Source organism: Anomalospiza imberbis, chromosome 14, assembly GCF_031753505.1.
Source record: "Anomalospiza imberbis isolate Cuckoo-Finch-1a 21T00152 chromosome 14, ASM3175350v1, whole genome shotgun sequence".
Taxonomy (NCBI): Eukaryota; Metazoa; Chordata; class Aves; order Passeriformes; family Viduidae; genus Anomalospiza; species Anomalospiza imberbis.
In genome coordinates, this window is record NC_089694.1 from 19,212,577 (window position 1) to 19,239,427 (window position 26,851).

The following is a 26,851-nucleotide window of genomic DNA, read 5'->3' on the forward strand; positions in this document are numbered from 1 at the left end:
GTAGGTAGCCTGCAAATTCCCCTGCTAATGATTACCTGAGCTACAGCACCAGTGATGTCTTTAATAAGCTGGATAAAGTCCCAGGTAGTCACTTGGATGTGCTTAAGTCTCCTGGCAGAGATGTTGCACTTTGAGCTTCCAGATCTGAGAGAAGATCCCACATGCCCCTCTTTGGCAGAAAGGGCTGGGCAGGTCTGGTAGTCAGAGGTACTGGGTTTGGCCATCAGTGTCGTGTTCTGTGCCAGTCCTGCACACCTGGGGAGGACCCTCAGCTGTCCCATCACTTCTTTGGAAATGCTTACTTGCTACCTGAGAAGCATTCTGCTGCAGACTGTTGTGCAAGAGACTTTGCTCCTTCAGCTTGTTCTTCCCAAGAATGTATCTCTTACTGGATACTCCAGGGAGTACTTACTCCTAAGTAAGGAGTTCCCAAATGGGGCAGTTATTTATGCTGCTAAGTGCAGGATTTTAGCACACTGCCTCCTCTTGGTTTGGCCAAGTCATGTTGCACTGTACTCTCGTTGCTGCCAGTTATGTGGCTGGAAAAGAGGATGATTTTGAGCAGACCAGTGATCAAACCCCAGTGACTGAGCTGTGCATTAGCTGGTCCTGGAATAAGGGAGGTGATGACTTGTGGTGGATCATTTCAGCACCTGCCAGAAACAATAAGCTATTCTGTTTCCGTTGTGGAAAGTGAGAAAAGACTTTACCAGAGATAAAGTGCACGGTCTTTTTGCAGCTTAACTCACTGTGAAGCTCAACAGAAGGCCCAGACAAATCTGACTGCCTGGAGCAGACAGTAGAGCTTCTTACCTTGCTGCAGAAGAGCAGCTCTAATTTCTTCAGGTTGAGTTTGGTTTCAGAGCAACCCACAGAACTGGAAAATACCATTCTTTCCTATTTTGAGAGCCACCTTCCTCATCCTTATCAGCTGGTAGTTGAAAGCCACTATAAAGAATTCATCGTCAGGGACATTCTGTGCTTTCCCACTCACACTGTTTGTCAGCATCACCTTGGGTCCAGCCTCAACTCTTAACTCCATCAGCTTTTCCAGATTCTTTTAAATATATCAAGAGTTGGCATTCATCTGCCCTCTATCACCTTGGAGCTCTGCTGCAGCAGGTTGAAAATAAAAGGGAAATACTTCTAAAAACTGAATGTTAAGCTGCAGGACTTAAAACCACTGGAATTTTAGGAGGTCCAGAGTATAAATTGGTTCAAAGTGGGATCAGGCAGATTCACAGAGGATTTGCCCAGTACAGACTCTTAACAGGGACATTGTCAGTGCAGCTCAGGCCAAGTGGTTCTTCAGCAGCTGAGTCCTTGACTGGGGGATGTGCTGAAGAGGAACATCCTGTTAGTTGTGTTCCTTAGATTCCCTCCCCAGGTATCCATTCTTGGTGTGAACAGGAGCAGGAGTACGTGGTCCTGTCATTGAACTGACTGCAGCAGTCTTTAGCTTTGCAGTCCTAAGAAGAAGTTTTGGTTCCTTCTCCAGAGCATGTGAGCTGTTCTGCTGGGAGGGTTCAGACAGAGCTGATGAGAGGGAACAGGACCTCGAGCAGAGGGGGCTGTGCTTCCAAACCGAGCATGTGAGTGAGTGCTCTTACTGCAGCCTTGCCTCTGCAGACAGGTCTGGTCCAGCCACCATCCTGACAGTTTGGAGTTGCCTTAATCTGCAGAATACTTCTGCTCTCAGACTTTTCTGTCAGTCAAGGACGTTGCCATAAAGTCAGAGTTTTGTCTTGCATTGTATCACGCAAAGTTTGAAAGCAGTGTTAAGGTGTATACTGTTAAACCAGATGCCTTTGGTCCACTTGTAACATGGGTTACAGGATAAATCTGTAGATTATTGCTTGCATTACGCTCTGGGAGGGAATGCCCAAATGGATTTCTTATGCTCCAAATGTTTCCAGGGTCTATTTCTACCAAGCAAAGACTAGGCCAGCTGAAAGTGGGAATTACTTTAGGAGTGTCACCTTAGTGGTTCATTGCAAACGTGCAAAGTGCCTGAGATGATTCTGAGGGGTATGTTAGCTCTGTTAAGTATATCTATAAATAAATTTTCCTTCATCTGGATGCCTTGAGGTTATTTGTTTATTATTGTAGGGTCAGCTGTCTGTCTGTGAGACTGGGTGGGGAATATCTTTGAGCAGGAGACATTGCTCATATTCTGAGCAGCAGAAAATAAAACATGCATCATCTTGGAAGGGTTCTCCTCTACTTCAGAGCCTTAGGACCTTTCTTTCAGATGTCTTCGTTTCTATTTCACTTTGTTCTTATTTCTGTCAGCCAACCTAAAACATGTATTAGATCCTGCATTGCTCTGGAATTGGCTTATTCTAAAAGTTTTGTCTCATCTTCTAACTAAAAGTGAACAGAAACACCAAAGTCTTTGGGGGTGAAACTTGCTGAGCATTTCTAAAGATTACATTTGCTTTAGTTGCTGTTTGGGATTGTGGGAACAGTGCTTTATCTGCCACCAGGAAACACAAAATATTACTGTGTATTTAGATAAAATAAGGAGGCAGTGGCTTTGAAATCCAGTTGTTGGGTATGATTTCCTTAAATTCCTGCTGGGATAAGTTTCAGAATTCGGGTACGTTCTCTGTCCAAATAAGTTCTGTTTAGTTCTGAGCAAATAATTTGTGAGTGAAAATTTGCTTGTATTTTCAGAGGGAAGGATATGAAAAAAGAGTTTTACAGCCATCATCAGTGAAATTATATCAGGCTTCCTCCTTCAGTGATACAGATGAGTTATGCCTGCAGTAAGCCCAAATAAACAAAAATACCATGTCTTCTCATTCAGGGCTTAAAACAGTGCTAAATTTAGAATTGGAATTACTCTGATAGTGAGGGATAGGTTGTTGCCACATCATTTGATTCTAGTGCCTTTTTTGTAGTGTCTACTTAGGGACTCTTTGGGGACACAATGTTACTTCAGGTCTTAACACTGCCTTCCCACTTGCAGGCTCCAGCTCCTTCTCCCTTTCCCTCTTCAGGTTTGTCAGCCATTATCTCCTTGTGGGGGTGTAATTCAGTTTTAGACTGTATTACTTGCCTCGTCTCAAAGTCTTGACCTTTCTGTCTTGTGATAATGTCAACCATGAGGAAGCTGGGCTGTAACTTTCCCTCTGAGGTTGGCAGTCTGCATCACACCTTCCTGTTCAAGTCACTGTTTGTGCCCTGCAAAGTCACACTGGTCTTTTTTCCTGACCCTGCATTGCCTGCTTGTGTCTATCTTGCTATTTGTTCTTCTTATGACGGCTTTTAACATCAGAGCTTTACCACCTTTAGAACTCCTCCTAGTTCTAACTTAAGGTTTTCCAGCTGTTCCATGTCTGAATATTAGCCTAGGTAGTTTTGGGGCTATGCAGTGGCTGTAGTTATACTCTAACATTGTTTAAATCTGACCTCTGACAAAATTAATGCATGCTGTTAAGATTAATGCATCTTGTTAAGACTCAGACTTCAGGGCTTGGAAGGAGTTATTTCTACCTCTATGTTTGAGAGAAAAAAGGTATTTTAAAAATTAAAAATGTGTTAGCTCCATAAGAATAGATCAGGAGAAAGGACAGACCAGGTTATTTGGATAGAGAAGAAGGCAGGGCTGGGGGTATTACCACAGAACATCAGTGTGGAACCTCCTGAATTGGTGCTCGAGCCATTTCTGATACCCCAGTGTGTCATTTAGCATAAACAAGTTTCTTTGCTGTGCTGTGGTGAGGCGTGTGAGGGCTGTAGAGTTCCCAAAGGTCTGTTATACCAAGCTACTGCATCCTGCTGCTGACTTTTGTACCTTCACAATTAGAGGCGATTCACCTACTGGTGTCTGGTATCCTGGTTATGCCCTGCCAGCATTCCTGGGCCTTGTTTTACTCCAGCAGTGTTCAGAAGAGTGGACAGTTCATGTTCTATGTTAGACTGCTTTTCATTAACTTGCAAGTCTCTCTCTTATTTCCAGTTTCCATCTTCTAAATGGATTCAAGTGAATTTTCAGGATCTTTGGACCCCCTGTCCTTGCCTGACAAACCGCTCATTGGTGATCTCCCTGCTGACATGGAGTTTGGTGAAGATCTCCTGGGCTCCCAAACAGCTTCTACCCAGGAAGTTTCAGTTCTTCAGCCCCCTGGCTGGGATCAATCCAAGCCGATGACTGCAGATGAGGACTTGGACCTTGTTGTGAAAGCAGACAGTGTGTCTGAACTAAATAAATCAAATGACTGTGTTCTAGATAAACCTGGTGTCTTGGATATGCTGGAGAAACCTGGTGTCTTAGATGATTTGGGTAAAACTTCTGACTTGGTGGATAAACCAGAGGGTCTGTGTAAGGCACAACCTTCCCAGGACGTGGAGGGTGGACCGGCAGACTCCTCTGCCCTGTCTAGAGAAGCTGTTGGTCCAGAAACAGGGAAAGAAGGGGAGGATGCACCAAAAAATTGTTCTGGGGATGTAAGGGAAGATGGTGCTGCTGCTATTCCTGCACTGTCTGGTGACAATGCCCCTGAATCACCCCAACGACCTGTCCCTGACTCCAGGGACCTCAGCAGTGCCCCAGCCACGGAAGAAACTACAGCACAGTCCTCAAGTCCCACGGTGCCCCCACCCCAACTCAGTCTTAAACAAACAAAGAAGATGAAGTTGAAGGCACCAAGGAAAAGCTCACCTGTGCAGAGGGAAGGGCTGGCAGGGGAGGCAGAGGTGCAACTGAGCACTGACAACAGAACTACAGCTTTGCCCCCTGAGCCTGTGGAGAAAAAGCGGGCAGCAGAAGGGGCTGATAATGGGAAGAACTCACTTAAAGAAAATAGTGTACTCAAAGCACAGGAAGCCTTACCACCAACAGGTAAGTTGTTGGCTCAGGAGAACCTGGCTTCCTTTTGCTCAGGAGGTCATCCAGCTACACATTGCTGAAGCTGGAGTCTGCTCTGCATTCCAGCTCATCCCCTGCTATGGAAATAGCCAACTCTTCTGATGGTCTAGATTTGGTCAAAGCCTCTTGTGTAAAGGGAATAATGTTCTGCTGTGCACAATCTCTTGCTCTAGCTTTCATGGCTTTAACTGATTTTTGGTGCTTGTGGAAGCAAGGAGCTTCCCCAGTAAAGCTGTGGCTGCACATCAGTTTAGCTCATGCCCTCCATTGCTGGAGTCTTTGCTGGAACTGAGGGTCACCAGCAGGTGTTTCCAAAAGGCAAAGTTCCTCTGCCCAGGCTGGCCATCCCCAGGAGATGCTCAGTCTTGGTCAGAAGCAGTTGGAGGTAACTGCCCGCCCAGCCTGCCTCCCCCATGCAGGGAGGTCTCCCCCTTACAGGGCTCCTCGCAGTCTGTGTGTTTGGATCTGCAACTACAGGTGGTGGGTTTAGGAGCCTTCCACCACCAGAACTCTACTTGATAGCCAGGACAGGCTGAGGCTTCATGTGCTGACTGACCCAAAGGGTGGCTGCATTTGGAGAACACCTGTGCTCTTTTTTTGGAGAAAAGCAAGATGTTAGATGCAAGCTTCTTCTGTGCTTCTGTTGCAGGAGAAAGCCTGTCTGGGAAGGGAAACGAGCTGCCAGCTGAGAAGGTGAGGAGAATGCAGTCAAGTATGTATGGTACTGGAGCATAGAACGTGGCTGGCTGTTGCCAGACTCTATGAGGGACACTAGCTGTCTTGTCAGCCCTCTGGAAAGGAGTTTGCATGACTCCCGTGACAGAATGATCCCTGTGCACTGCCACTATGCTGTAATGTGGCTTCAGTGTGTCCCCGCTACCCTCAGCTGAAATGTCATTCTCATAAGCCTACTTCCCCCTCTCCTCTGTCTTGCCAGCTCTGATCAGGTATCCATGGAGTCTTATCTGTCTTCAGCCTAGGTATTGGGAAACCAAATCCCAGAAGTTGGAACTTCACCATAATCTGGGATATTTATCCATGGTTGTCTTAGCTGCTAGTTAGCCTAACTATTTTCTGAATGTCTTCTAGGAGCAGAAAAGAAGTGAACGACCCAGAAGATCAGAAACTGTCAGGCCTGAGACTGTGAACTCCTCAGAGAGCAGTGAGTAACTGGGGTTGGCCAATCCCTGTTTTCAGCCAGAGAGAATGGCCCAGATCCATTGTGGGCAGGTAGTTCATGGTGTGAGTACAGTGGGAACTCTGGAACTTTCATGCAGACTTCCCTTCTACACAGGACAGGTCCTTTCAGCCCACAGGTCTTCATCCTGGGGTACTTGCCTTGCTTTCTCAGGGCACTTAGGTCAAAACAGGGAGTGTTGTAGTATTTTTAGAGTGGTGTGTGGGCACCAAGCACTAAGTAACAGGGTGAGATTCGGGGCTGTTCCCAGGAAATCCATCTTCCATCTCCTCACCCAGGAACTTTCTTCCTTTCTCTCTATGCGAGCAGGCTATCTGAAGGAAGGTTGCATTTTGGAGATTTTCCTGGAGAAGTACATGAAGTGTCTGTTCTTTGAGATATTGAATGTCACCCTGCCATTCCCTAGTATTTGTGTGTTGCTCCTTTATTGCCTGCCTATGCTAGAATCTGGTGATCAGCATGTTCCCTTTCCAGTCTAACAGTTCTTATTGGGTAGATGTTCACACTTTGGGCTTCTGCTCAACTTTGGCATATCATGACTTCCTAGACAGGAATTGTATTTAAGCCTGGTTTGTTTAAACACCTCTTGATTTACCTCCAATTACAACAGAATATCTTTTAAGGGTCCCTTTATCATTCCACCCAGACAGGAACAAAGTACGTAGAAGGACTCTAGAAAAGTGACTCAGAAAATCCCAGCGTGTGTCTCACAGCAGAGTTTCTCACTTCCTAATGAGGGGTTTCTGATCTTCCTCTGCTGCTTTGCAGTTCCAGTCTCTGATGAAGACTCTGATGCAATGGTGGATGATCCCAACGACGAGGATTTCGTTCCTTTCCGTACGCGGCGCTCCACTCGGATGTCGCTGCGCACTCAGATGGCGCAGCGAGCTGCCCGCTCCACCTTCACCAAGATGACGTGTGCCAACTGCCGGACCCCGCTGCAGAAGGGCCAGACTGCCTACCAGCGAAAAGGGCTTCCTCAGCTCTTCTGCTCCAGCTCCTGTCTCACCACCTTCTCAAAAAAACCGCCTGGCAAGAAGATATGCACCTTCTGCAAAAAGTATGTGTTCTTTCTCCTTTCCTCGGTGCTCCTATGCTTGTGACCCCCCTCACCTGCTCCACAGCTCTCCTGCCAGTCCCCTTCTGGCCCTCGTTCATCCACATCACTCCTGCCCACCGCCAGCTGCTGCCCCATGTCTTCTTTCATACACTGCCTATCCCATGCTCCCTACACCCCCTTCACATTCTTGCTTTCCCTACCTGTCCCCAGACTTAGTGTCCCATATTCCAGCCTCCCCTCAAAACAACCTCCTGCATGCTCTGTCTTCAGGCACCACTCCCCTGGTCCAGGACAGAAGCTGCTGTGAGACAGTTGTTGCCAACTTTTTGGGACACGGAAAGTCCTGTACATTGCAGTGAGCCATCCTATCCCTTTGTACCAGGACACACGTATCCCTGCGCTAACACATCCCTTCCTGATCCCCAGGGAGATCTGGAACACCAAGGACTCTGTGGTTGCCCAGATTGGTTCTGGTGGCTCTTTCCACGAGTTCTGCACCTCTGTCTGCCTTTCCCTCTACGAGGCCCAGCAGCACAGACCAGCACCTCAGTCTGCAGACGCCTCAGACACCAGCCGCTGCAGTGTTTGCCACAAACCTGGTGAGGTAAGCAAATCCCTTGTCCTTCCCATGTCCTGGATGAAGTGCTTAGGACTCGCAGCACTTAGTCTTGGTCAAGACCAGGACATTTGCCAGGTTTTCCTGTGGTCTGAGGCCTCAGCCCCTGAGCTGGCTTGGGCTCACTCGCAGGCTTTTCCTTGCCCTGAGGCTCACTGCTTCCTACCACTCTGCTCTCCCAGTTGCTCCTCTGACTTTTGGCAAGGGAGGCCACCCCGAGTCCATACTAGCTTCCAGTACGACACTTCCTAGAGTTGTAGTGCCTGTTATCCCAAGGGCTGTGCTGGTAGTGGTACAGCTGCATTGGAAGGAGGCCTGTGGTGGTTTGGGGAGTGACAACAGTGATGTCTCTGCAGATCCAGCACGAGGTCAGCAATGGGAACGTGGTTCACCGCATCTGCAGTGACGCCTGCTTCACCAAGTTCCGGGCCACCAAGGGGCTGAAAACGAACTGCTGTGACAACTGTGGACTTTATATCTACAACAAGGGCTTGCCCCTGGAGTACCTCTTCCATGAAGGCCAGCAAAAACGCTTTTGCAACTCTGCGTGTCTCAGCAGTTACAAGAAGGTGTGTGCAGGCAGCTGCCTGGGGTGGAGGGGTTCTGTGTGGGCACACAGCACACAGCAACTTTGCTTGGTGTGGCACAGGGCATTTTGTTAAATAGCAGGTGACTCAAATCCCCTTGGTCTTTGATTGCTGAAAAAGCAGTTAAAGAATTGCTGTGGGGAAACTCTGAAGCAGGTAAACAGAATTGATTTAATCTGCATGGGGTCCACCATGGACCCAAGCATGGGTCAGAAAGTGAGCTAATGGTAGAGTGACACTGGTATGTGCCATTAGCATGGACTGGCTTCTGGATGTCTCCCTAAGGCTGGGCTGGGTTTGTTCCTCTGTCACCTGAGCAGTCTTCACTTAACTGTCTTGGAAGAGGTTGCCAAACTCTGTATTCCTGCCAGGCTGCCCTTGAAATGAGAAGTTGAAGTGCCAAAGGCAGCTATTTTTGCTACCATTACCTGAATCTGCAGACTGTGAACCTGTCCCTGGCATCAGGTGGTCACTGCAGGAGAGCAGTCCTGTAGTGGATACAGCAGTGGGGTGGGATGTGGTAGTTGGACCTTGCCAGCTGTGATGGTCTCCTGGAAGCTCTGTTCTGCTCTGTGTTTGCAGAAGAACACTCGGGTCTACCCCTGCATGTGGTGCAAGACGCTGTGCAAGAACTTTGACATGCTGCCCAACGTGGATCGCAGTGGCAAGATGGGGCTGTTCTGCTCCATTTGCTGCACTACCTCCCACAAAGTGAAGCAGTCAGGCTTAGTTGGTAAGAGCACCTGTGTAGAGGGAATCATCACCTCTCTACTTAATTCTTCCTTGGTATTTATTGCTTGTGGATGGGCCTGAAAAGAAGGTAAAAGGGGAAAGAGTCCAGTGAGACAAGTGGAAGTGCAGAGGGAGGGACCCTTGTAGCATGTAGACATCTTAATAGAGGGTAGTGTACACTGCTGTTCTTGAAGTCAGGGAGCAGTTGTAGTGCTGGATTGTGCTGGCCTTGCCCTTCCCATTACATGGTGTGCTGAGGTGTCCAGGGGTCGGACAAGTATTGCAGCCTGTTTTGTCCAAATTCCTATAGATCCAGGGTCACTTCCGTGAACCACTCTGCTGTCCATCTGTTTAACATTTCTGTGTAGTGGAATCTGGTGCTCTTAGTTTCCTGGTGTTCTTGTCCCCTGCTTTTTGGTAGTAGCTTGTCAGACTGAGGATAAGTGAGTAGCTTGCATGCCATCCTCAGAATCCAGTCCCACATCCTGTGCTGCTGCCCTCACCAATTCCTATCTGTTTCATCAGGTCCCCCTAGACCCTGCAGCTTCTGCAGAAAGAGTTTATCTGAACCCTGCTATTACAACAAGACAGACCGTGTTGTCTACCAGTTCTGCAGCCCCAGCTGCTGGACCAAATTCCAGGTACTGAAATATCCTTCATGCTGGGCTGGGCCATGGAGCTCATGCCTCCTTTCACACAAAGCAGAGGCTCCACCTTCCTTGAGCTCCTCAGGAAGGGTTCCTAAGAAAGTCTCTGCTGGAGCACAGGTGTTGCAAGTGACTGTGATTGCTCAAATCCCAGTCTTGGCCCTATATCCTCCATTGGGATGAACTGGGCTCTAATTCACTCCTGTCTGTCAGCAGGAGGGCAGTGCAGAGCTGTGCTGCATGAGTGGTTTGAGACAGAGTGGCCTTAGGAGAGCATAAGCAAATGCACAAGTAAGACAGCAAAGCAGCAGTGCACACCTGATAGCTGGGTGGAAAGGGACAGAGCTGCCCTCTCAGCCAGGTGTCACTGAGAAATGTAAGTCTTCCAGGATGTGTTGTCTAAAAATTTACAGCTAGCAGGCCTGGATACCTCTTGTTTAATAATCCTCAAAGGCTCGACTGGTGATTTTTAATCTTATGTTTAGTTTCAGCATATGTGAGATATCTGTGGTGTTCATAGGCAATTTCAAGAATATTAGTTTTGTACAGTTGTCAAAGAACAAAGTAACAGCCAGGAAGACCTGAGAAACTCAGGCCAGGACATGTCTTGGGCAACTGAGAAAACATAGAAAATCTAGAGGTAAGAGTTAGTTACCAGCACTTGTAGCATTTCATTTTGAGATTTGGTTTGTTTGGGGCTATATTTTTGGTGGGGGGTGGAGGCATTTGGTTGGTTGGGGTTTTTTGGTGGGTTTTTGTTTGTTTGTTTGGGGTTTTTAATGAATCCTTGATGTAATCCTTCACTGAGGTCACGAACAGTGTGAGTAGTGTAACTACAGAGCTTTTAGCGTTGTAGACTTCATAGGACTAGAATCACAGAACAGTTTGGGTTGAAAGGGACCTTTGGATGTCATCTGGGCCAACCTCCCCTGCAGTGGGCAGGGACATCTTCAATTAGATCAGGTTTCTCAGAGCCCTGTCCAATCTGAACTTGAATATTTCCAGGGTTAGGGCATCTACCTGTGCCAGTGTTTCACCATCCACATTGCAGAAAAAATTCTTCATAACTAATCTCAATATGCTCTCTTTTAGGTTAAAACTATTACCCCTTGTCCTATTGCAACAGGCTCTGCTAAAATATGTGTCCCCATCTTGCTTACAAGCCCCCTTTTAAGTATTGAAAGGCCACATAAGGTCTCCCCAGAGCCTTCTTCAAGCTGAATAATCCCAACTCTCAGCCTTTCTTGACAGGAGAACTGTTCCAACCCTCTGGTCATCTTCATGGCCTCCTCTGGACTCGCTCCAACAGGTCCATGTCCTTCCTGTGCTGAGGACCCCAGAGCTGGAGGCAGCACTGCGGTTGGGGCCTCACCAGAGTGGAGCAGAGGAGCAGAATCCTCTCCCTTGACCTGCTGGTCATGCTGCTTTTTGGGCAGCCCAGGACACACTTGGCTTTCTGGGCTGTGAGCTCATGCTGCCAGCTCGTATCCAGCCTCTCATCCCCCAGCACCTCCAAGTCCTCAGCAGGGGCTGCTCTGCATCTGTTCATCCCCCATCCTGGATCAATAGTGGGGTTGCCCCGACCCAGCTGCAGCACCTTGTATTGGCCTTGTTGAACCTCATGGGATTCCCATGGGCCACTGCTGGAGCTTGTCCAGGTCCCTCTGGCTGTCCCTCTGTCCGTCCCTCTGTCCCTCAGGCATTTCAACTGAACGACTCAGCTTGGTGTCATCTGCAAACTTGCTGAGGGTGCTCTCAATCCACTGTGTCCTTAATGAGGACATGAAACAGTCCTGGTCCCAGGACAGGCCCCTGAGGGTCACACTTGTCACTGATGTCCATCTGGATATTGAACTTTTGGCCACTACCTTCTGGATACAACCACCCAACCAAATTCCTCATCCACCAAACAGTCCAGCCATCAAATCATCTTTCTCCAGTTCAGAGAGGAGGATGTTGTGGGGAACTGTGCCAAAGGCTTTACAGAAGTCCAGAGAGATGACACCTATCGCTCTTTGCTTCTCCACTCATGTAGTCGTAGTCACTCCATTGAGGAAGACAACTAGGTTGGTCAGGCAGGACTTGCCCTTGGTGCAACTGTGCTGGCTGTGTTGGCACCTCTTGTATTCCATGTGCCTCAGCACAGCTTCTAGAAGGATCTGTTCCATGATCTTCACAGGCACTGTACAATTCAGTTGTTTCCAGGGTCCTCCTTTCTACCTATTTTAGAAATGGTTGTAACTTTTCCCCTTTTCCCAACTGGGACTTCATTAATTCATCTAACTTGATTTATTACCATATAAAATCAGCATTGTAAACATATGAGTAAACCCATGCATCGCCTGGGTTAGGAACTGTCTTGCTGGCAGATCTCAGAACACACTTGTCAAAGAAAAAACACTGAAGAGAATGTTTCAAAATGGCTTCTTGGGGATCAGTGTTAAGTCCAAGGACTTCAACACCTTCTTTGATCATTTGGCAATAAAGTCAAAGTAAGCACGATGAAATCTAGCAGATGAAACAAAAACTGGTGAAATGTTAGTCCATGCTGCATTCAGGGTAGTCACACAAAGCAAAGCAATTGGATTGATTGACAAGGCTGGTTCCTCCTAATGTGTGCTTAAACGCAGTTTCAGTGCAAGATCCTGTGTCAGCCTTACTCAGGTAGTGTGGAGATGCAAATCCTGGAAAGTAAGGATTTTGAAAAGGCTATGGAATTACAGCAGATAAACTATTCAGTACGAGCATCTCAGTTTACAGCCACACAAGGAAGGATTAATTCATTGCAAGTACAAGCAGACGAACTTAGAGTTAACGTTTGAGGGCCAGGGAGCAAAAGAGCTGCCTAGAATGATGCACATATAGGAAGGATGTTCTCCAATGTCCGCTTCATTTTCAATGCTGAACAAAAATTGGAAGTATTCTGGAAAAAAAAAAAACAACCAAAAATTAAATTTGGACTTGAAAAACACTTGTACTGAGGCACTTGAAGAATGTCTTATCTGAAGTTACCAGAAAGAAAACCAGGAATTACTTTATTTATAAATATATCCTTGTGGACAGGACACCAAATGCTGTTTAATCTTGCAGATTAATCTAGCAGAAAATGGGATGAGAGGCTGCTTGAATTCTTAAGTTGCATTATCTAGAAATTGGGCACCTGTGTTTCAAGAACTTTTAGAGAAATCCTCAGAAGAGGGAACAGAGCCCTCATCATTTAAGTTTTTTAATCCAGTGGTGTGGCAGCTTGAAAGCTTGCGTTCCTGAGACAAGCTGGACCGAGCACATTGGAAGCAAAGTGAAATTGCTCTCAAGAATCATCTCTCCAGGAGCTTGAGACATGATGTGATGGACTGACTGAGTCCCCACAGTGGCAGCAGGTCCGAGGGGGACAGGCAGGCTGCAGGCCCTAAAGGAGGTGGCAGTGTGAGGCAGGTGCCTGCTGCCCTCCAACTGCTCTCCCCCCATGAGCTGTCTCTGTCTCCCGCAGCGCACCAGCCCAGAAGGTGGGATCCACCTCAACTGCCATTACTGTCACAATCTGTTCAGCGGGAAGCCGGAGATTCTAGACTGGCAGGTGAGGACTTCCCCCGGGGGGATGTTGAGGTGGAGGCCAACACTGCTGAGAACCTTTGGGGTACTTCATCTCCCTGCTCTAAGCAGAACTCCTCCTCTGCCAGTCCTCTGAATGCCTTAGCTGCAGAGATGTGCCTGGAGACTGTGCTGAGTGCTGCACTCCTGATGTTCAGCAGGACGTCAGAAGGGCAGGAGGAGACTACTCGTGCCAAATCCTGTGCCAGGAGACATGGGGACTTAACTCAGCCCTGTAGTCTTTCTCTTGCTTCCCTGAGAATTATGGGAACCTCCTGTCAGCCTGGCTGACCTGGCTGTGGTCCCTTTGGCAGGACAAGGTATATCAGTTCTGCTGTAAGGACTGCTGCGAGGACTTCAAGCGGCTGCGTGGGGTGGTGTCTCAGTGTGAGCACTGTAAGCAGGAGAAGCTGCTGCATGAGAAGATCCGTTTCTCTGGAGTGGAGAAGAACTTCTGCAGCGAAGGTACTTGGGGAACACATGGGAGAGGCAGAGCCCCCATGCCAGCCCATGCTGGGGGAGGAGAGGAGAGCATGGAGAGGAACAGAGGGGAGATTGTCTTAGCCAGGCCCTGGGGCAAGAGCCTTGCCATGCAGCGAAGGGAGGACTGTTGTGGGTATGGCTTGCTGTCCAGCCAGGCCCTAGGGCAAGATCTTTACCGTTCATTGTGTCCTTGGGGAGGGCCTTCTCACAGCTTTTCTCTCTCTGGGGGCTGGGGAGACAGCAGGTGGCAGCTCCGCTCCTCCTGTCATCATGCACTTCTACGCTCTTGCGTCTGGGCTGGCCTGACCTGGCCTTGCCCTGCCTGCTGGGTTCCTGCACACAGGAGGTTGGAGTCAGACTCTTCCTAGAAGCATGGAGGTGAGAGATGGCAAGTCCCCGTGAGGTCCCATCTTATCCCAGCCCTAGGGGCCAGTGCTGGATTGTTCCCTACAGTGTGTTGCGTGTGCTCTGTTGTCTCCGCAGACCTGGATTCTGGTCATGTTTGGGTCAGGGAGGCCCCCAGTTCATCCTGGGAAGGTTTCACTCCTATTGTTTCTCCGCAGGGTGTGTGCTTCTTTACAAACAGGATTTCACCAAGAACCTGGGCCTGTGCTGCATCACCTGCACCTATTGTTCTCAGACCTGCCAGCGGGCGGTCACCGAGCAGCTGGAGGGCAGCACCTGGGACTTCTGTAGTGAAGACTGCAAAAGCAAATACTTGCTCTGGTACTTCAAGGTCAGTATTGGCACTGGCAGCTTGTGCTAAGTGCTGTGGTGGGCACGGCACCCAGATAAGTGGGCATTGCACTGAGGAAGTTCGCACTGCTGGAGTCTGGCTGGCACTGCTGCGGAGAACCTGGCACTGCTGGAGTCCTGCCTGGCAATGACGGGACACTGCTACGGGGAAGCTCACGTAGCTGGAGTCCCCAGCTGATCCTGCCAGACAGAGCACTGCACTGAGGAAGCTCACAGTGCTGGATCCGCGGCCAGTGCTGCTGTGAGAAGTTCGCACCGCTGGAGTCCCTGGCTGGCACTGGCAGGGCACTGCTGTGGGGAAGCTCACTGCACCTTGCGATGTGCACCTTTCACTGGAGAGTTGTGTTGCACTCGGAGGGGGTGTGGTTAGTTACTCGTTGTTTCTCTTCTGCTGATGCGGGCTTTAGGCAGCTCGGTGCCATGCCTGCAAGCGTCAGGGGAAGCTGCTGGAAACCATCCACTGGCGAGGGCAAATCAAACACTTCTGCAACCAGCAGTGTCTGCTGCGATTTTACAATCAACAGAACCAGCCCAACCTGGACACGCAGAAGGGGCCCGAGAGCCTGCTGAACAGTGAGTAGGAGGGAGGGAGGGAACTGCATAGCTCAGTCTGAGAGACACAGGGAAGACTCAACAGCAGGGGGTGGAAGCTGCCTGCCTGGGACTGGAGGAGACGCTAGGGAACAATCCTGCACTGGCCCCTGGGGGGGAAAGGACGGAGTGGGACCTAATGGGCTTCTCCATCTCTAACATCTATGGTTCTATGACACACAGGGCCCAGACGGGAGGAGCCGGTGCCAGCGTGCTGCCTGTAGCTCACACTCTTAGCGAGGATACTCAGGGATTTAACATCCTCAAGTTGCCAGCGGAGAGCTCGATTTACAGGGTTAGGGGACAGCGTGGTTTGGCATGACAATCCACCTGCAGCCTCACACCACCTCCGAGCTGTGACCTTCTCAGATCTCATAAACTAATCTGGATTGGGCCAGGTCAGTGCTTGGATGGGAAACATTCAAGGACAAAGAAGGGTGCTGCAGGAAGTGGTGCTGGTGATGCTGTAGGTGGGCTCTCCTTCAGCCAGAGCTGAACCTAGAACGGTCTTGAGGGAGCACTGAGCTGCTGGAGGCACTGTGTCTTGCGATGTTAGATTGGAGTCCTACCACTTACCCAAAGTTCACTGCAGCTTTGGGGAGTTGCCAACCCCGTGTCCCAGATAACCCCATTCTGCATCCATGGAGTACCAGCTGGAGAGGAGATTTTCGCTGCCTGTTGCCCCATTTCCTATCATTAACTCGAGCCAGTTCCTTATGGAAGATTGCAAAGTGCTTTGGGATCCCTCAGGATGGAAGGTGCTCCTGGTGACAGTGACAAGACACTGCTTGGCCCTCAGACACCTGCAGTCTCATTCTCTTTGGTCTTTCGTAGGCCACGATCTCCTGGGTGACCTGGGGGATATAGTTGAAGTGCTTGCAGCTTACAGTGGGACTTGGTTCAGTGCATCAAGCTTCAACACATACCTGCATCACAGGTTCAGGGCTTTGCTGGCCTCCCTGGGATTTCATGATGTGTAAAACCCTGGCTAGGGTGTGCTAAGGAGGGGAAACCAAGACAAGGACCTTCGCATCAGAGACCTCATCCTCCATCTCCAGACTCTTGAGGTTCCTCCCCTGACTGTAGTGCACTGATCATAGGACAGGGGAAGCTGTGGATGTCGTTGCTGCTTAGGCAGCAAAGCAGAGCTGCTCTGCCAGAAGCAGAAGGTTTCCCCAGCTAGGGGAAGCCCAACCTGCCTTCCAAGAGCCACGCTCCATAACAGGCTGTGTGAAGTGACAGCTCAAGTGGCAGCACACTGGAGTGACCTGGAAAAGGAACTGTTGGTTTCTGCTGGCACAGGGGTGCCCATGGGAATTCTGCTTTTACAGTGCTCTGCTGCCCAAGGGAGGAAGACGTGTGTGACATGCTGGTTCTTGTAGCTCAGCAAGTGATTCCACAGCCCTAGCCATGCTGTTCCATTTGTCCTCTGCTGTCAAAACATGTCGCTTTTGAGAGATCTGTAACATGGCGTTTGGGACAGGCACAGTGGGCAAGCTCTGCCTGCAAAGGGGAAGCATGTTTCACACTGTTCAGCCGTTGTCTCCTTGGAGCCATGGACCACAAGACTGAGAAATACCTTCACCACCACCAAAACCATGAGAGTCTCAGGCCTCCTCCACCACATCTCTGGAGAACCACCACATCTCCCCCCAGAACTCTGCTGCTTGGTATGTGGGGCATCACTCTTCACTGTGCCACTGCTGCATCTCCGTGCAACCTGTAAGGACTAAAGGGAGCCAAGGAAAAGCCTGTCATCAGTAGTCAATGCTCAGCTGAGCACGAGTTCCAGGCTGCCCCAGCAGCTGCTGTGCTTAGTGGATGCTGCTGGTTGCACTGGGCCCTCTCTATGCCCTGGCACACCAGTCCCCTGCCAAATGTGGGACAGCTGTGGACATCCTTGCCCCAGGACTGTGGCATGCTGCTGAGTTTGCAAAGGAAGGATGTCGAAGCCAGGACCCACTTTCACAGAGAGCTTTCCAGCTGTGCTGTGCTGTGCAGGGGATTTTGGGAGGATCAGCTTCTGCATGGTCTCCTGTGGACCTGACAGCTGTGTTGCCAGCTTGCAAGGGACTACCTGGATTTCAGGCTCATCTTGGACAGAGCTGTTTATTCTTGCTTACTCTCTTGCAGCCAGTGATTGCCTAAAAGCATGAAGTCCTGTGATCCAGTGGCTGCTGCCAATCTGGTGATCCTTGAGAGTTCTTCTAGCTGATCATACAAGCAGACATTCCCTTGCTGGGAACAGTTCATGTAGTGTGGGATTGAGGAGCTTTGCTTCAAAACTGTGCCTAAAGGCTTCCAAAAGGAGCTGGCTCTGCACTAGGCTGTCCAGCTGGAGAGGGTAGAAGTCACAGTTGTGGCAGGCAGTAGTGCCTTGACAGTTCCTTGGTTGGTGTTGGGATGAGAATAAAGAACGAGCTGCAGCTTTCCTGGAAGCCTGGACACGTAGCACATAGCAGGAGAATCTTGTTTTCTGTAGTCCTGAATCATTGACCAGTGGGGCAATCGTGTTTGCTTTAGATTCTGCTGCAGCAGAAATTCTGCTCATAAGCCATAGCTTCTCTTTTCTCATTCAGGCCACTGGTGTTTCGTACCTGGACCTGCTGCCCATCCACTTTGGGTTGTCAGGGTGAGTTCTTGGCCCCTGGGACTGCTGCAGATCCTATGGCTGAATGCTTAGCTGCAGACTAGGAAGCTTCCTCCAGCTGGGATTTATCTGTTGCCCCCTGTGGTGGTCAGCAAGTGGAGCCTGATGGGCCTCAAATTGTACAAGAATTATCCTTCATTTCCTCAGGTCAGAGGAAGCCTTCACAGTGTGAATGTCCCTGTGTTGGACCTTTAGGAATCTGGGTCCTTCCTTGAAGGACCTGTCTGTGTATAGGAGTTGTGAATGGACCCGCCACTGCCTTTGGTGCTGGGACCTGCTGCTGTCCTTGCAGGGGTCTCCTTCATGCATGGCCCACCAGTAGAAGGCAATTCTTTTTGCCAGTCACTTGTGTAACCAGGGATCACTGGAGACTGGGATGAAAGGTGCTCTGTTAGCTCACGAGCCTTTGAGATGGGTGCAGGTTTTCTGCAGAGCACATGAGCTGGAATTATCATCCAAGGCAGGGTGATAATGTCACCACCTGAGACCAGCGTCCGCCACATGCGCCTCTTACCTGCAGGTGATCCTCTCTTTCCTTAGGGGAATGGACTGCATCCCTAGGGCTGGGGCAAAGCTGTCTCTCTGCTTTCTGGGATTTCTCATCATGCTGCTACTAGCTCTGTCACCTTCTTCCTAGGGATCTCCAAGCACTTTGCCAAGATATATGTTGCAGGGATATGGAGGCACAGGGAGGGGCCATGGCTCGTTACAGCAAGCCAATAGGCAGAGCTGGGATAAGAGCCCTGGATTCCTCTCTCTACAAGGGGCTGGGATTTCTCCTGACCTGCTGTGATGGGGAAGGGGTGGACTGTAAGGGAGCACAAAATCACATGGGAATAACTTGATTTTGGAGTTGTAGTGTCTTCTGAGGTGTTAGGGCTAGAGATTGTGGAAACATTAACTGCTCCTGGAGTGGCCAGGAGCAGTTTCTGGGGAGCCTGTCCCTGCTCTCTGGCTGCTTGCACCTCCAGTCCCAGCAGTGGGACATGTTGGCCCAGGAGCTCTTGAACTTAAGAGTTGTTGCTTTCTCTTACAGGTCAGACTTCAGAGCCAAAACCAGCTGTCCCTTCCACACAGAAGGCAGAAACTAACATGGTAAGACCCATTAGAAGGTAGGAGTTTGCAAGACAAAAGGGCTGTCCCCAAAGAGGGGACAGTTCTGCCATTGCTCAGGGAGAATTCATTCTTCTACAACCAATGCATTTTGAGATGTCTGGGTAGTGGGCGATGAAAAGAACTAGGAACATGTCTCAACATGTCTCCTGCAAGGGCGAAGAATAACTGTTCCCCAGGAATTAATTATGAACTCCAGAATATCCTGACACGGTGGCACTGGCTCCTCTTTGCACAGTGCTTTCCTGAGCCTGGGTATAGTTGCTGTACCACTGTTCCGCTCTACCCCATGGGACAGGAGCCACCATTGCTGGACTCCTGGCACAGCAGAGGCAGCACACAGGCTTGCTGCCTGCCAGGAACAGCTTGGCAGTCCTTCATCACAGTCTGACCATGGGAGTGTCCATGTGCTGGGGACTGCCAGGCTCCAAGAGGTGCTCTGGGAGTCATTCCATCTGCACCTGTAATAGGGAAGAGATTGTGCTGCCTTAGGTGGACACCAACCTCCTGCTTTCTGCATTTCCCCAGCTGTCAGCAAAGGCCTCCTCAGTCCAAACGTCCCCAGCTGTGCCACCTCCTGCCCCACCTCTGGTTCCAGCCACCCCTCGGAAAAACAAAGCTGCCATGTGTAAACCACTGATGCAGAACCGTGGTGTCTCCTGCAAGTTTGAAATGAAGTCCAAAGGATGTCAGACAGGTAGGAAACTGTAAGGATTACAGGGGCATTTTGGAAAGGCAAGTGGCACGTTCCTACTCCAGACTAACTGTGAATCCAGCCTGAAATGCTGCACAGAGCAGGCTGCACCCTTTGGCACCATGCTGAGGAGTCTCTGGGCAGGTGCAGGGCATACATGGCAGGGCTGGGGGTAGGGAGCCCATTGCCATCACCAGTAAAGGAGAGATGTAGAGAGCTCTGTAGCATGATCCTACCTCTTGTGGGACAGCTCCTGTTCCTCTGGAGATCTTTAGCTTGTCTGAGGGCTGTCTGCTAAACAAGTTCCACTCTAGCTCCTGTTGGGCATGTGTGTGTGGTCTGCAGCATACGCAAGGCAACTAGACCTCTTAGCAGGGCTAAGAGCAGGATTTGTACTTCTGACTAAGGCAAGAAGTACATGTTGCTGGCCTGTCTCTTGTTGCTGGCCTTGACTTGCTGCTATTCCAACTCTGCCCCCGAGTCCTAGCAGCTGGTGGCTGGAAGGGCCGTGGTGCTGGAAGGGCCGATGGCTGGGAGCATGGCAGCATGCAGCAGAGCTGGGTGGAGGAACTTCTGGGATTAAGGTCACTGATGTATTTTTGCTCTTGTCAGAGGCTGACTGGAAGCCCCAGCTGGTTGTGTTGCCAATCCCTGTCCCGATCTTCGTGCCTGTGCCTATGCATATGTACTGCCAGAAAGTACCTGTGCCTTTCTCCATGCCTGTCCCGGTAAGCAACACGCTTCACCTGCTCGCGTTCTCCTGCTGTTGTGATCCTGCCTTGCTCGAGTCTCCCTGCTTCTCTGTTCATGCTCTGCTCGTGCCTCTGCTTTTATGTCAGTCTACTGAGTGTCAGTTTTCTGCCGGGTGTGCTGCTGTCCACAGGTGCCTGTGCCGATGTTCCTGCCCACCACACTGGAGAGCACAGAGAAGATTGTGGAGACCATTGAGGAACTGAAGGTGAAGATTCCCTCCAATCCACTAGAGGCTGACATCCTGGCCATGGCTGAGATGATTGCAGAGGCTGAGGAACTGGACAAAGCCTCCTCAGACCTGTGTGGTAGGTTTTGCCATGGCTTGGTCTGGTCCAACAGCTGGGCTCAAGGGTTGTTTGCCTGCTCTTGGAGCTAAAACACCTGCTGGGATTATGGCTCTCCCAAAGCCTTTGAAGAGGAAGCAAGGAAGAGCAAGTCCTTAACTTCTACTGAGGGAGTACCAGAAGGGAAGAACTGCAGCAGGGAGCAATGTCCACCACTGTCCCTTTTGGGGGTGCCAGTCTTGTGGCACATGTGCAGCTCTCTCAGTTTATTCAGGTGGCTGTTCAGATTCTTCCCTGAAGCAGCTTCCATGATACAAAAGGTAGCTGCATAGAACCCTGGTCTTGCAGGTTTTTTACTTGGGGGCTGCATTCCTACAAATGGCAGTGATAGGGGTTGTGGCTGGGGAGACAACAACCTTCCAATGTCTTGCTGTTCAGGGAAAGCTGGGGGTGGGGCTGCTCTGATCACAGGGATCCTGACTTCATCTTCAAGCTGTCACAAGGAAAACAGATAAAAGACTTTCAAGAAAGTTGGGTTTCTGATGAACTTTTTTATTTCAGACCTGGTGAGTAACCAGAGTGCAGAGGGTCTCCTGGAGGACTGTGATCTGTTTGGACCAGCACGGGACGATGTGTTGGCTATGGCTGTCAAGATGGCAAATGTCCTCGATGAGCCAGGCCAGGACCTGGAGGCTGACTTCCCTAAGAGTAAGAGCTGGGTGACACAGGTGTGCAGGGCTGCTGAGGGGGGCCTTCCACTGCCCTCAGCTGTGTGCACTTCCCTCCCCATGCCCTCTGATTGACCTAGTGTGAGAGCCCTGCGGTGACTGCTTGAAATAGGGGTGGGGAGAGCACCACTTCTGAAGGAGTGTGTGTTTGTCCAGACTAAACTTACCTGCTGTGGACATAAGACCCAGAGAAGGGGGAATGAGAAGTTGATTTTAACAGCACTAAGAGCAGGGCAGCAGCAGTGGTGTGTTTATGAATGATGATTCCAGAGGATCCAGCTAGATGAGAAACCTGGACATGGCATGGCATCCTGAGAAATGGCAGAACTGCTGAATGTCTGTTAACAGAAGGTGGAAGAAGAGGCAGGGACTTGCAGGAGCACAGCAATGCTGAGGCAGGATGCTGGCAGCAAACAACAGAAATTGACGTGCCTGTGCCAGGCTGTCCACAGTACTGGCCTGGCACCAGGGAATGAGGAATGTTCCTCAGGTTTAAAAAATAAAGAAACAAAAAACTGTCAGAGAGGAGAATGTGGGGTTCTGGTTATTCTGAGAAATTTTAGCATTGTCTGCCAGAGCCACATTTTCTTTGTTGGGCTATGGCTTAAAGTTCATGCCAGGCAGTGGTAGAGGATGTGAAGTGTTCCCTCTTCATTTTGCAGTAAAAATCGGGCCAGCACAGGGGGCAGGATGACAAGTCTTAGCTGAGGCCTTCTGCCTCTGTTTCCTTTCAGATCCTCTGGACATCAACCCCAGTGTGGATTTCCTCTTTGACTGTGGGCTGGTGGGACCAGATGATGTGTCCACAGAGCAAGATCTGCCTCGAGCTGTCCGGAAGGTGAGTTCTCTGTGGGTACTGCCTACTTAAAGCCCTTCGGGTTTGGAGTGAGAGCTGCCACCTGGGATGTAGGAGGTGAAATGTACCAGAGTCTTTGGTGTGCTGGGGAGGTTGTGCCCTCTGCATTCAGGGCATGGTTGGCCTGCAGGCCACTCCTTGAATGAAAATACTTGCTTGTCATTTCGGAGGAGTTTTGAATGTTACAAGTCATGTGACAGCTGGTCTCTTTCTTGCCTGTGACCCTCGTAACTAATGAACTTTGTTGGCTTGGCTGCCAGCAGAACGGTGCCTGCTGTCATGGCACACTGCAGGGAGCTGACAGCAGGTGTGAGGGGTAGCCAGGACTCCTGCACCTGTCCCAGGTAGGTGCCCAGTCTCACGGAACACCTCTCTGCAGGGGCAGAAGCGCCTGGTGCTCTCTGAAAGCTGTTCTCGGGACTCAATGAGCAGCCAGCCCAGCTGTACAGTGCTCAACTACTCATACGGTGTGAATGCCTGGAAGTCCTGGGTACAAGCCAAGTATGCAGGGGGAGAAACCAGCAAGGGAGAGGAGCTACGCTTTGGCCGTAAGTGCCTTGTCTGGATGCAGTGGAGTGGCAGAAACCTCCCAGGAGCTGGACCTTGGGGTGTTGAGGTGTTCCTGACCTTGTAAGTTGTTGTCTGAGGCTGCTGTGCTTGTCTCTGCAGCCAAGCCCATGAGGATCAAGGAAGACATCTTAGCCTGCTCAGCAGCTGAGCTCAACTACGGCCTGGCTCAGTTTGTCAAGGAGATAACCCGGCCGAACGGGGAGCGCTATGAACCAGACAGCATCTATTACCTCTGCCTTGGCATCCAGCAGGTGAGGGAGGCGTTGCTGCCCTCAAGTCCTCTGCAGCCAGTCTCAGGGGTCAGATCTAGTGAGGGGTGCTTGTACCCTTCATTCTGCCTTCTGGGGACCCAGAGAGGCTGCCTGGACTCTCCTTTAGTGCCTCAGCCTAAGGCAGCATCCCACCTGGTTTAGTCTTTGTTCCCAAGCTCAGAGAGTAGGGTGGCATCTATTCCCCAGCCTTGCACCCTTCTTGCACAGCTCTGAGGAGGGCTGGGGGATCTCTCCAAACTCAGGCCCTTCAGCACTAAGTCTGCTTTGTCATGCCCCAGGGTTTTCCTTGCAGAAAGTATCTGCAAGGATACTCTGCAGATCTGCAAGTATCTCCCAGAAGTATCTGCCCAGCAGCTCTGGTGGTGCAAGGAGGGGTGCTCTGCATGTGTGCCCTGGGCTCCCTGGGGAGGGTTTGCTTTCCAGGTGCTGCTGTGTTTCTCTTGACTGTGTGTTCTGTCCTTTCTAGTATCTGCTCGAGAACAATCGTATGGTGAATATATTTACAGACCTTTACTACCTGACCTTCGTGCAGGAGCTGAACAAATCCCTGAGTGGCTGGCAACCCACAATCTTACCAAATAGTACGTGTCTTCAGAGTACCTTCAGTCCCCACTTATATCCAGTTTGTGCTTGTAGCCTTGGATCCTCTGGCCTGTTTGTGCTCCCCCAGCTTCAATCTTGGCATAGGCAGCACAGTCCTGCTGTGTGTTGAGGTCATACTGACCCAAACCAACTGCAGAGCCAGCGTGGTTTACACTTCAGCAGCTTCTGTTGCCCACAATCAGGGTAGCTGGGAGCAGAGCGCATGTGCTTTGTATCCTGGGACAATTTGAATCTTTACAACACTTTACAGTGATGTCTCCCCCCTTTGACTAGGAAGATGCCAAGCCAGGAGGCACACTGGTGCATGTGTTTGTGATCCCAGCACATGGATGAGCCCTGCACATGATGCTAGGCCTTGGCCAAGGTTGCTGTGCTGCTGCCTTGTGAATGGGCTAACCTAAAGCTCTGCAGAGGCTTTTCATGATGCTGTGATCCGGGCTGCCTTCCCTGCTGTGTCTTGTCAGTAGTTGGTTCATAGATCCAGCCTCATCTCTGCAGATTGGCTATCCCAGGCAGAGCCATTTGACTCCAGACCTGTGTATCTAGGCAGGAGCTGGCCAGATCTCTCCTGCCTGCTGCTTTTCCCTAATCTCTCACTGAGTGTAGTGGAGCACTGACCTGGAGTTCACTTTTTGGCCATCTGTAGTGATGAGCAGTTAGGATTGATTTAAGTTCTCACTTGTGGTTTGGCTGTGATCTGGGGAGGCTTATGGTTGGGCAGAGCCCTAGTTCTGCTCATGGCTCAGGAGAAATAACCTTGTGAAAAAAGAGATGCTGTGAAGCATCAGTCGTTTGCAGTGGCAGGATGAAGGGATTGCCACAAAGCCACTGCTGATGTGACCTGGTTCTCACCTGGTGTGTTGCAGACACAGTTTTCTCCCGTGTTGAGGAGGAGCACCTCTGGGAATGCAAACAGCTGGGTGTTTACTCACCCTTTGTGCTTCTCAACACCCTCATGTTCTTCAACACTAAGTTCTTCGGGCTGCAGACAGCAGAGGAGCACATGCAGCTCTCCTTCACCAACGTGGTGCGCCAGTCCCGCAAGTGCACCACAGCCCGTGGCATGACAAAGGTGGTGAGCATCCGCTACTACGCTCCCGCCAAGCAGAAGAAAAGCCGAGGTGGGTCTGGGGAAGCATCTCTGTTCCTCCCCCTGCATTCCCCATCAGGATCCAGCCGTGATCCAGCTCTTTCCCTCTCTGCAGATGGCGGCTCTGGAAAACGAAAGCGTGAGGAGGAGGTACCAATGCTGGAGCAGCGGGAGAACAGGATGAATCCCCTCCGATGCCCAGTCAAGTTTTATGAGTTTTATCTCTCCAAATGGTGAGGCTTTCTCTGGAGAAGAGGCATGTGCCATTTTGGGGCCACTTCTTAGTTTTGATGGAACCCTGTGGAGCAACTGCTGCTTTCCAGACATCTGTAAATGAGCATGCAGTCTTGTCCAGGCTCTGTGCTGCTTCATTAGACCAAGTTTGAGAGAATGCTTCTCTCTGGCCTCTTCCACTTCCTGCCCTTCTCCAGGCTGGCAGGAATGTGCAGTAAGAGTCCACTGCTTGAGTAGTTAGGGGTTTTGGCCTTGAACAAGGAGCTGTAGGCTGGGTTTGTGTCCTCATCCTACTGAATGATAAGAGGCTGTGATGAGCTGTGAACACCCCTCGATAAATATGACATCAGTCCAGGCTGTCTGAGCCTCTGAAGCTGGTATCCCAGGTCTCACCCTCCTCTCTCTCCACAGTCCCGAGAGCCTGCGGAACCGCAGCGATGTGTTCTACCTGCAGCCCGAGCGGTCGTGCATCGCCGAGTCCCCGCTCTGGTACTCGGTGATCCCCATGGACCGGAGCATGCTGGAGAGCATGCTGAACCGCATCCTGGCCGTCAGGGAGATCTACGAGGAGCACAGTCGGCTCAGCAGCCTGGAGGATGACATGGACTAAGGACGAGGTGCTGCTGGACTGGCTGCACTCCAGCCCTGGACACCTCATCTTGCTGCTTCCCATTGCAGGGCAGGGGCCATGCAGCATAGGAAGGGATGGTGCACAGCAGTGCTGTCCCTGCATCATTACCAGACTTGGACCTCCCATCCTGCTCGTTACAGGCATTCCCTACGTACGTGGCCCCCGCACTCAGCTCTGTCTCCAGTTTTGGCTGCTGGGTGAGCCATCTTCCCCAGGGCCTGTTCCCGTGGCACAGGAGTGGCAGAGTCCCTGGTGCAGCTCCCCCTGCCCAGCCCTCTTCCTCCCCTACCCCCAGCCCTGCTACTACCCCTCTCTCCCCATGCCCCAGGACAAGAATTGCACAAAACACAGTGCCCCATTGGACCAGCGGCCCCCAAAGCTTTTACTTCTCTCTTCTTTAGCATTCCCTCACAAGGCTGGAGGTACCAACAGTAGCTCTGCTCCTGGGGCAGGATTGTGTTTTCAAGCCAGTGGACATGGGCCACAGGCGGCCTGAGAGCTGTTGTGTCAGGGGGAGAACTTCTGTCCCAGGGTTGGAGAGATTTGGGTTGGTTGCAGGGAGTGGATGGAGCTCGCACTGGAATTCGTGGGCAGAGATCTGGCCTTGCCACAGGGACACCTCCCTTGTGTGCAGCCAGGATGCCTCCCTCTCTTTGGTCAGTGTTTTCTGAGTCTGCTGAAAACTGATGGAGATGGGTCTGTGCTAGTGCTGCCCCTCTCTCCCCACTGTTCCCTGTCTTGGTGTAAGGACCCTCCCCTGTGCAAGGTGCCATCAGTGGAAACCTCTGCTCCAGCCAGGGGCCTAGGCATTTGCTGACAGAAGCAGGGAGCCCTGCCTGGCCTCCCCCTCTCTCCCACAGCCACAGGCTGCCACCACCCTGCCCAGGACAAGTCTGGCTCCAGCTGTGCCACTCTGTGCTGCCTCCCGCCCCTTCTCATGTTCTGGTCGGTTTTCTTGAGCTGTACATGGGGCTCCTGTTGAGCCTGTATATGTTGTTTTGGGGCCATCTGTTCTCTGTGTCCATGTGGAGAGTGAGCCGCTCACCAGTCTTGTTGTAGTGATGCCAGGGCAGTAGGACTAACCCTGTGTCTCTGGAAACCATTCATTTCAAATAAAGATGTGGAAAACTTTGGCAGCCCCTGTTTTTTCCCCCAGGGCAGGGTGAGCATTGTAGAACAGGGCCAGTGTCCCTGTGCTGCTGTGCACCTCGCTCCTGTCCATCCCAGCCTGTGCTCCCT

At 50.8% G+C, this 26,851-nt stretch overlaps 1 protein-coding gene across 4 annotated transcripts in view; it reads left to right on the top strand.

The window, feature by feature from the left end:
- The window catches only part of ZMYM3 (zinc finger MYM-type containing 3), a 32,898-nt gene extending 6,156 nt beyond the window's left edge, over positions 1-26,742 (top strand). For 3 of the 4 annotated variants that reach the window (XM_068205300.1, XM_068205299.1, XM_068205301.1), the window contains exons 2-25: positions 3,965-4,846; positions 5,523-5,566; positions 5,963-6,035; positions 6,840-7,131; positions 7,558-7,735; positions 8,104-8,316; positions 8,917-9,067; positions 9,592-9,707; positions 13,204-13,290; positions 13,619-13,769; positions 14,351-14,523; positions 14,951-15,116; positions 18,821-18,879; positions 19,426-19,594; positions 20,204-20,319; positions 20,475-20,649; positions 21,190-21,336; positions 22,091-22,194; positions 22,592-22,760; positions 22,882-23,033; positions 23,521-23,635; positions 24,524-24,778; positions 24,863-24,980; positions 25,393-26,742. In XM_068205300.1, the coding sequence (XP_068061401.1) occupies positions 3,979-4,846; positions 5,523-5,566; positions 5,963-6,035; positions 6,840-7,131; positions 7,558-7,735; positions 8,104-8,316; positions 8,917-9,067; positions 9,592-9,707; positions 13,204-13,290; positions 13,619-13,769; positions 14,351-14,523; positions 14,951-15,116; positions 18,821-18,879; positions 19,426-19,594; positions 20,204-20,319; positions 20,475-20,649; positions 21,190-21,336; positions 22,091-22,194; positions 22,592-22,760; positions 22,882-23,033; positions 23,521-23,635; positions 24,524-24,778; positions 24,863-24,980; positions 25,393-25,591 (4,290 nt within the window). In that variant the 5' untranslated portion in view covers positions 3,965-3,978 and the 3' untranslated portion in view covers positions 25,592-26,742. The remainder of the gene's footprint in view (positions 1-3,964; positions 4,847-5,522; positions 5,567-5,962; positions 6,036-6,839; positions 7,132-7,557; positions 7,736-8,103; positions 8,317-8,916; positions 9,068-9,591; positions 9,708-13,203; positions 13,291-13,618; positions 13,770-14,350; positions 14,524-14,950; positions 15,117-18,820; positions 18,880-19,425; positions 19,595-20,203; positions 20,320-20,474; positions 20,650-21,189; positions 21,337-22,090; positions 22,195-22,591; positions 22,761-22,881; positions 23,034-23,520; positions 23,636-24,523; positions 24,779-24,862; positions 24,981-25,392) is intronic. The other variant, XM_068205303.1, reaches the window with a different exon arrangement.
- The last annotated feature ends 109 nt before the right edge of the window (positions 26,743-26,851 follow it).